We start from the raw sequence: 10,476 nt of genomic DNA on the forward strand, positions 1-10,476 counted from the left end.
AAAAAAAAAAGAAGAAGAAGAAGCAATTTTACATTTTTCAGTTAAAAAAGTAATCAGAGTTTTTAAAAAACCTCACTGTGGCCATTCCATAAATTTTCCCCAAAACTGGAACTGTCATTAAATAGTTAATTCATAATTGACTTTAGTTATATTTATGATACTATTGTTATTCATATCACATGCTATTGAATTTGAATATAATTTATGGTTCTATTAATATCTGACTATTAGTCTATTTTCTGGTGATTAGTTTTTAAATTTGAAGAAATTTTAGCAAACACCATTTAAAAATCTTCCTTGTCATAACGGATGTATAAGGAGCTTTTAATTTTTTTTAAGGAACATTCAAATAAAAAAACAACTATCAAATGCAAAATAACTGTATCACATTTAATGAATGATAACAATTTGGAAAAATAAAAGAGGAACTGTAACTAATGAGTGAAAATACCTTACCAAAATATAAATCCAAATAAAAACCTACCCTATCAACAAGCACCTACATTTTCTTAAATATTTAGCATTTTTAAAGGAGAAAACATTAGAATTCATAAATTAAAATATCCCCAACTTTCCTTTTAGCTTATATATTATTACTTTCCTAAGTAACTTTCTAAGAAAATATCAAATAATTGTAAATTAACACTACAGATTAATTTCACACAAACCTGGACAAAGGCAGAATCCTTCTTTCCTCGTGATAATCACTGTCACATTCATTAATGTACTCTTTTAAAACAGTCAATACTCTAACCATTCGAATGGCCTCTTGTTTTGCACAATTAATACTGTTTTTGTCACCATCCAAAACACACAATGTATCATATGATGATTTTAAACGATCAAAGCAAGACTGAATGAAGCCTTCATGGATAACCACCTACAAATAAATAATGCGCCAAATACAGATAATTCAATTGGTAATTTCATGCTGCTTACAAACATAAAAATAAAATGTGACATCAATCTAACCAAAATCAGTAAAGTGTTGATTTAAAGGTAACTCAATAATGGTATATTTATCCAGTAATAAAACACAAGTTTCCTAAAAAGGAAACTCATTATGTGAAAATTAGCAAGTATAAACAAATTTTGTTATTAAAAACGTCAGCCAGCCGAGGTGGTTCATACCTATGATGCCAGCACTTTGGGAGGCTGAAACAGGTGGGTCACTGAGGGCCAGGACTTCGAGACCAACCTGATCAACATGGTGAAACCCTGTCACTACTAAAAAAATACAAAATTAGTCAACTGTGCTGGCATATGCCTGCAATCTTACCTACTTGGGAGGCTGAGGCAGGAGAATCACTTGAACCTGGGAGGCAACGGTTGCAGGGAGCCGAGATGGCACCACTGCACTCTAGCCTGGGTGACAACAGGGAAACTCCATTTACCAAAAAAAAAAAAAAGTGAATGTCCAGTCAAGCACAGTGGCTCATGCCTGTAATTCCAGCACTCTGGGAGGCCAATGAGGGAAGAGGGCATGGGTCCAGGAATTAAGAGACTAGCTCTGGCAACATAGTGAGGTCTCACCACTAACACCACCAGCACCAAAAAATTAGCTGATAGTGGGGTGGTATGCACCTATAATCAGAGTCAGGAGGATAGCTCGAGCCTGGGAGTTTTAGGCTGTGGCTGAGCTGTGGTCGCACCACAGCACTCCACAGCCTGGGTGACGGTGAGACCCTATCTCAGAAAGGCAAACAAACAAAAACAAATGCCTAGACAAAAGGCCAAACGACTAGGACAAAATTCTGGCCATCTCAATATATGAAAATGTACAATTACATTCAAAATTATTTTAATCACCTAAGGATAATTATCAAATCAACATTGCTTCGGTAACCATTGTGTAATGGAGAAAAGTGGATTAAATATTGAAAATTTTCTAGTTATTTTCAGGATACTACCATACTACCCAACAATTTAACCCAACTGTTGTGGATCTTTTTAAGCACTTCAATTCTTACCTGATTGGCTTTTAATTTTGGACCAAGGTTTGTGTATATCTCTTTAAGAAGATCTATAGCTCTGTCAGCAATCTCATCACTACTCTGAATCACAACCTGGTTCCAAAAATGTTACAGAATTAAAATCATTCAAGATACAGTTTAATTTGGTATTTAAATATAAATCATATCCTTCTTTTAATATAATCTTTAATAACTTAAAGATAAAATGATTTTGATACTTAAAATAAGTAATCTTAAAAATTGAAAGATTAATACATAATACAAGTTTTCGAAATAAAGCTGTCTGCTTAAGAATGAAAAGGACACAAAATACTTCAAATATTTAAATGATTAAGTAGTTAAATGATATTAATCTAATTCAGCAACTTATTAGTCAAGCTGTGAAGTTTTTAAGGGGTAATTCAAGTATGATTAAAAAAGGTGTAAGAAATACTATTTAAAATAGGACTATCCTGTTGGACTCAGCAATTTTTACCAAACATTTAATAAATCAGTGTTTTTCAAACTATGTTTAGAATCCTTGCGCCTTAAGAATATTTCAGGAATGAAATTTTGGGAAGTCTGAAGAGAGAAAGGAAATGACTAATAGGAAACTGAGCAAAGAAAACCAAACTTTCTTCTCTTACTTCAACTCCCTGTATATACTTTTTTAATTTATGGGAGTTACTACTGGCTAAAAAGGCTTGACAACTACTGGTTTTAATAGAACACCATAGGAAACTTCTCACCTAACATAAAGTTTGTCCACAGAATAAGTAAATAATAAAATCCAAAATATAAGCTGTGACACAACATGTTAGATATTTAAAAATGGCAACAAGATATATTACACTATTAATATGAAAAAGTTAACTTTAGGATCATGTAACATTTACTCTTCTGCTATTTAAATATATATAAAGTGAAAAATATCAATACCTAAACAATATCAATAAATATATATAAAGTGAAATCAGTGAAATATATATAAAGTGAAATCAGTGTAATCAGCGCCTTTACTCAACATAACCTAGTAATAGCCTACTCTTCTGTACCTCATTCAACATCAAATATTTCAACATCAAATATATATAAACTTCAAGGTCTATCTCATATAAATAGAGAGAGACTAACTTGCATGAAGGAGGGGAGAATAAAAGATGTGCTTAATGTGTAGAGGGTTACTGTAATTCTACATATCTGAAAAGGATGACAGATTGTGAGTACAACAGGCTGAGACAAAAAAACCCAGTAATAAATAATATTAATTTAAAAATATCATTTAAATATTATTTTTTTAAAAAACCAGTAATAAAATATAAGAAGCTAAAGAAAAGCAATTACCCTTGCACACCTAGAATTCCAGGAAATGCATCGAAACAGGAGATATATATAAAATTTTGTGTAAGAATTTTATATATATATAAATCACTGTTTTTCAAACTATGTTATATATACACACATACATATATATATATATGTATGTGTGTGTATATATATATATACACATATATAATTCTCAGGCAAAATTATGATTCTTCAATTTTTTTTAATGACATCATGTACAATGGTTGACAAACAAAAGTTCTTACTGTTCACATACCCTCCAAAGGTAGTCTAGACCAATTAATTCCAAATCATCCATCATATAGGCTCTTCTTTTTGTTACTAGTTTCCCTTCTCGACAATTGACAGATTTGAAAAATCTTTCAAAGCATTTCATTCCATTTTCAGTTAATAGGGAAGGATCAAGCTGAAGCACATTACTTTCAAAGAAGTCCTTATTAATATCAGGATCTAAGTCTGGCTCATCCCCCATTAATTTGGAATACCATTTAAAACAGGCTTCACGATCACAAAGATAAACTGCATTCTCTGCTAAGCACTTCCATATTTGTTTTGCCTGAGGAGCACAGAGCCACAGTTGGCCATCCTTCAGTAAAAATCTTGGAAAAACAAAAATTAGTAATTAGGGTCTACAAAGTTTTTCCTGCAAAGCAGGTTTTGACATTTATACCATAATATTTTCACCATAATTACCTTTTAATCACAGCTTTAAAAATATTAATTCTTACCAAAGAATTTATTTGTTAAACACATATCTGGAATTTGAAATGTTTCAGTTATTCATTTGCTTAACAAATGTATATAAGGCAGCTACAAAACGTCAGAACTTTGCTAAATGATGTGAACTAAGTAAGAAGATTTCTCCTCACTTTCAGGTTCACCTCCTAAAACTCATTACTGATTTAGGTCTCTGCTAAATTATATCATGGCAAAATAAGGTATTACACTAAATTACTTTCAGAGATAACTAAATACAGGTATTGATCGACTTATGACCTATGTAACTTACGACCATTTGACTTTACGACCACAATCGCTAGCCAAGACTGCTCCAAGTCTGGCAGTGCAAACGTTGCCCAGCTGGGCGTACAACAGTGCGGACCAGCTTCCAGCAGCACTACCATCTCCGCGTGCACATAGCCTACTCAACTTACGACCAAATCGTGTCATGGCCAGTCTGTCGGAACCAATCGTGGTCGTAAGTTGAGCACTAGCTGTATCACCATTAATTAAAGTTGCTTAAAATGATCACATTTCTAGAAATACTGCACTTAATAACTAGCCATATTAAATAAAATAATCTACCAGTAATTAAAAATTATGTCTATCTCTGTAATCAATAGTACATCCTCAGTGATGTCCTAGAGCTTTTTAGTTGTTTCACTAATTGTTAGTTCACTACAATAAAACAATGATGAGTCTCCTTCAACTAATTTCATTTGGTTGGCTGTGTAGATGAATGGCACTCTTCCACTTACTCTGTCTCCTATTTCTATGAATGAGGGCAAAAGGAAAAATAAGCATATATTAACTTGAATAATAATTTCACATGTAGTTAACAAAATAAGCATATTTTAACTTGAATAATAACTTCACACACAGTTAACAAAATGATAGTGGCTTTATTCCCAAAAAAGAATGTGGTGTTTTTATTTAACATGATTAAGTTTCTTCTTCCGGATCTTAATTTCAAGTTGTTAATATCTCTGCAAGCTGAAGGGACCCTTCTAGATTAAGTCTGCTTCTCTACCTTCTAGATGAAATCTCTCTCTCTCATCCTAATTCATAAATAAGCAACAAGAGATCTGGCATGATGAAACACAGCAGTTTGTAAACTAAGGTTTCAACATAAAAATGTCTGAGAAATCACTGGTGTCATAAGGCAGACACTTTTTAAAATGTCTATATGGGTAGTCCAGTCTCTATCAGATACTAGCTGTACAATTTCGAAGGACGTTTTCTCCAAATGGAAGCTCAGGGAGAGTAACACTTGCCTCACAAGGTTGTTACGATGAATAAAAGTGATTAGCACAAGGCCAAATATATAGCATTAACTCAATAGCTTTCCACTTTGATTAACTGTGGTACTGGAACAGGAACTTTGGAAGATCATCTAATTCTGAAATTTCATAATGGTATGAATTAATTCTAACTCATTTTTCCACTCATGAAAAACAACAGCTCACTTTGGAAGAGATACTCCATATTAAAAGGTGGATTGTTTTCCATGTGGATAAAAAAAGGTATTAAAAGTGTCGGATTTCAGTATTTTGCAAACTGAAATTATATAAACAAAAATATAAACAACTGTCTCTACAAAGGCCAGATCTGGCAGACCATGAAATTCTTACCAGTTACAAACTGACTGAATAGAAAACAGACTGTATGTCAAATAAACATTGTCCAATAAATTATTATCTGATTTATCAGCAAACAAAATTACACGGTATGTAAAACGAAAACTAATTCCAGAATCAACAGAGAAAAGCAATGAATTCAAAAAGCTTTATGAAACACTGATAAATAGTTCTGGCAACTTTTCTTAGCATACTTATTATTGGAATACTTTTCTCACTATGGTATGGCAACTGCATTTTTAAGACATCTCTCATTATTCAAGCTATATGCATATATAAACAAATACACATCATTAAAAGCTATGTATTACTGAGTAAATTCAGTTTGGAACATAGGTTTGGCTTAAAGGACAGACAATTTTCCTTGTCCCATCGAAAGTAATGTCACTATACAGTTAAAGGTTCCTTCTGTCTATCATCACTAAAAGATTCACAAGCTACTTGGAAGGCTGAACTGCGAAGATAACCTAAGCTCAGAGAGCTTGAGGCTTCAGTGAGCCTAGATTGCCCCAATGCACTTAAGAGAGAGTGACAGAATCAGACCCTGTCACAAAAAGAAAAAACAAAGTATATAGAATAACACTGTATTATCACTGCAGTGCCTTAAAAGAACAGCACTGATTATTTGAAACAAACCTAAGGAAGTTTAGTCGTTCTTGAACTTCTTGAATATGACTATATCGACTTCCAAGCCTCACTGTTTGTGGATCATAGTCTTCATGATCTGCAAATAAACCAAAATGAGGCATTATAAACATGTAAATCCACGTCATTATTTTATTTTATATTATTATTATTATTATTTTTGAGACGGTGTCTTGCTCTTTTGCCAGGCTGGAGTGCAGGGGGCAATCTTGACTCACTCACTGCAATCTCCGCCTCCTGGTACAAGGGATTCTCCTGTCTCAGCCTGCTGAGTAGCTTGGGACTAAACGCATGTGCCACCACACCCAGTTTTTATTTTCACTACAGACGAGGTTTCACCACGTTGGCCAGGCTGGTCTTTATCTCCTCGCCTTATGATCCACCTGCCTTGGCCTCCCAAAGTGTTGGATTAACAGGTGTGAGCCACACCACAGGCAGCCTATCCACATTATTACTGACTTAGGTAAAAGAAAATTATTAAGTTAATAATCATTCTCATTAACAGGCAACTTAAACTTGAGGCATGCTTCTTTATATCCTTTATTCCCACAAAAATACAGTCACTTTTTACACAGTCAAAAGAAAAATATAACTTCCTGAACATGTTACCCAAAAGTAACTTTTTAGTATAACTCTATTTATTCATCACATATACTAGAGCAACTTTTGGAAACAGCCTATGATTTTGTTCCCATCATGCTTCCTTCTGGTTTCTTTCCTTCTTTGTAAGTAAACAATTTCCTTCCTTCTTTGCAGGCAAAGTATTTCAACATTAAAAATAGCACTCCTTTATTCACTCACAAATCAAAATGAAAGAAAATGCTCTTGCATTTTATAAAGTTATCTGAGTATCTCAATCACCAGGGTATGAATGGCTCAGTCTCAGATATTCAGAAAAACCTACCTCAGCATTATGTTTATAAAAATGTGTTGGAAACTATGTCTAGCCTATGCTAGGAATCTTTATTTTAAAAAAATAAAATAGGAAAATGCTTTTTATTTACTTTATTAACATCATCTACTGGGTGAAAATCTCAGTACTTATAAGTAAAAATATTGTTTTTTTAACAGTCTCCATTGTTGCCAGGGAGGAATGCACTGGTACAATCTCAGCTCACTGCAACCTATGCTCCCGGGTTCAAGCAATTCTCTTGCCTTAGCCTTGTGAGTAGCTGAGACTACAGGCACCACTCTTGGCTAATTTTTGTATTTGTTATGGCGACGGGGCAAGGATGGTCTCGATCCACTGGCCTCTGCCTCCTAAAGTGCTGGGATTACAGGTGTGGGCTGCCGCACCCGGAGAATAAGCAACCTTTTAAAAGCAAAGGTTACATTCAAAGCTACTGTTCCCAAAAACAGAATTATATTGCTGGGCACGGTGGGTCATGCCTGTAATCCCAGCACTTTTCAAGACCAAGACAGGCGGAGCACAAGGTCAGGAGATTGAGACCATCCTGGCCAAATGGTGAAAACTCATCTCTACTAAAATACAAAAAATTAACCTGGTACGGTGGCGCGCTTCTGTAGACCCAGCTACAGGACAGGCTGAGGGAGGGAAATCACTTGAACTAGGGAGGCGGAGACTGCAGGGAGGTGATATCCTGCCACTGCAGTCCAGCCTGGGCAATAGAGCAAGACCTGTCTCAAAAACAAAACAACAGCAACAACAACAAGAAAAACCCACACATATTCAAAAAGGTAATACTCAAATAAAATATGAATTTAACATAAATGCCATGCTTTAAAAAAATATCCTCGGTCTTTGATCCAAGATGGCCTAATAGGAAAAACTCTGGAGAGCAGTTCCAAATGACAATGCAGAGGGTGAAGAATCACCGAATTTCCAAATGAGTTTTTATTGCCCATAGAAAAGAAGATTCCCAGGTGGAAAAGCACCAGGAGTCTCCAGCACAGCTGTCTCAGCCAGCACAGCAGATCTCCCCTCAAAAACTCACACAAATCTGGGTGGCCGTTTCAATTGGTACATGGAATGCCTGGGAGACAGAGTCGCCCATTCAACTGAAAAAAAGGGTGCTGAAACAGAGAGCCAGGTGATCTGGCTCAACTGGTTCCACCCCCACAAGGACCAGCAATCTGAAACGCTTTGGATTGAGAGTTTCGCAGCAAGCACAGCTGGACCCAGGACGTCCAGCTCTGTGGGGAGAAGGGCGTCTGACATTATCAAGCCAGTCCACCGCTACCTAAGCGGTCTGCAATCACTAATGCAATCCGCCATTACCGAGGTGGTCCACCATTACTGAGGCAATCCGCCATTACAGAGACAGTCTGCCATTACTGAGGCAGACCTAACTATATTGCTATAAACAAAACGGCAAGGAAGTTCACACAGCAGCTGGGCAGAGCACACAGCAGCTCAGGAACGCCTCTGCTGGAAGACTGTGACTAGGGTACATCCTCCCTGGGAAGGGAATCACAGAAAGAAGGCAAAAGCATGGCAGGAACTTATACATACAGCCCCACGTTCCCAGGACAGAGCACCTGGGAAAAAAAGGTGGTTGTAAGTTCCACTGCAGCAGACTTAAACACCTGCCCAACAGCTCTGAAAAGAGTAACAGAGCTCACAGCTCGGCAACTGAGCTCTTATAAGGGACAGACTTCTCCTCAAGCAGCCCCCTGACCCCTGTATATCCAAAGAGACACCTCATAAAGAAGAGCTATGAGTGATATCTGTTGGGTACCCTTCTGGGAGGAAGATAACAGAAGAAGAAACTGACAGCAACCCTTATTGTTCTGCAGCCACTGCAGGTGATCCCCAGGCAAGCAGGCTCCGGAGTGGACCTCAGCAGTCCTATAGCAAAGGATCCTGACTGTTAGAAGGAAAACTAAAAAACAGAAAGAAATAACTTCATCACCAACAAAAAGGACATCCAATCAGACACCATCCGAAAGTCACCAACTACAAAGACAACAGGTAATAAAGCCACAAAGATGGGAAGAAGCCAGTGCAAAAAGGATGGAAACACCCCAAATCAGAAAGTCTCTCCTCCAATGGATCACAACTCCTCACCAGCAAGGGAACAAGGCAGAATGGAGAATGAGTCTATGAATTGACAGAATCAGGCTTCAGAAAGTGGTAATAACAAACTTCTCGGAGCTAAAAGAACATGTTCTAACCAAATACAAAGAAACTAAGAACCTTCAAAAAAGGTTTGATGAAATGCTAGTGAGAATAAACAGCTTTGAGCTGAAAAACATAACGAGAGCTTTGCAAAGTATACAGAAGTTTCAATAGCTGAATAAATCAAGAGGAAGAAAGGATATCACAGATTTGAAGATCAAATCAAGGATATAAAATGAGAAGGCAAGATTAGAGGAAAAAAAGGGTAAAAAGAAATGAACAAAATCTCCAAGAAATCTGGGACTATGTGAAAAGACCTAATGTATGTTGGATAGGTGTACCTGAATGTGATGGAGAGAATGAATCCAAGCTGGAAAATACTCTTCAGGATATTATCCAGAAAAACTTCCCCAACCTAGAAAGGAGGCCAATATTCAAGTCCAGGAAATAGAACACTACCACAGAGATATTCCTCAGGAAGAGCAACCACAGGGCACATAATTGTCACATTCACCATGGTTGAAATGAAGAAGAAAATGTTACGGGCAGCCAGAGAGAAAGGTTGGGTTACCCACAAAGGGAAGCCTATCAGACTAACAACAGATCTCTCCACAGAAATCCTACAAGCCAGATGAGAGTGGGGACTAATATTCAACATCCTTAAAGAAAAGAATTGTCATTTCATATCCAGCCAAACTAAGCTTCTAAGGGAGGGAAAAATAAAATCCTTTGCGAACAAGCAAGTACTCAGAGATTTCATCACCACCAGGCCTGCTTTACAAGAGCTCCTGAAAGAAGCACTAAACATAGAAAGGAACAACCAGTACCAGCCACTCCAAAAACATACCAAATGGTAAAGAGCATCGAAACAATGAAGAAACTGCATCAACTAATGGGCAAAACAGCCACCTAGCATCAAAATGGCAGGATCAAATTCACATATAACAATATTAACCCTAAATGTAAATGGACTAAATGCCCCAATCAAAAGACACAGACTGGCAAATTGGATAAAATGCCAAAACCCATTGGTGTACCGTATCCAGGAAACCCATCTCACATGCAAGGATACACAAAGGCTCAAAATAAAGGGATG

General features: G+C 36.5%; 1 protein-coding gene across 1 annotated transcript in view; it reads right to left on the reverse strand.

The window, feature by feature from the left end:
• Positions 1-10,476, reverse strand: part of LOC108297534 (probable ubiquitin carboxyl-terminal hydrolase FAF-Y) — a 222,617-nt gene that overhangs the window by 90,740 nt on the left and 121,401 nt on the right. The window contains exons 15-18 of the mRNA XM_017520181.2: positions 6,293-6,380; positions 3,556-3,898; positions 1,971-2,066; positions 669-880 (exon numbers count right to left, since the gene is read on the reverse strand). Coding sequence (XP_017375670.2) covers positions 669-880; positions 1,971-2,066; positions 3,556-3,898; positions 6,293-6,380 — 739 coding nt within the window. The remainder of the gene's footprint in view (positions 1-668; positions 881-1,970; positions 2,067-3,555; positions 3,899-6,292; positions 6,381-10,476) is intronic.

Source organism: Cebus imitator, unplaced genomic scaffold (assembly GCF_001604975.1).
Source record: "Cebus imitator isolate Cc_AM_T3 unplaced genomic scaffold, Cebus_imitator-1.0 Scaffold811, whole genome shotgun sequence".
NCBI classification, from domain to species: Eukaryota; Metazoa; Chordata; class Mammalia; order Primates; family Cebidae; genus Cebus; species Cebus imitator.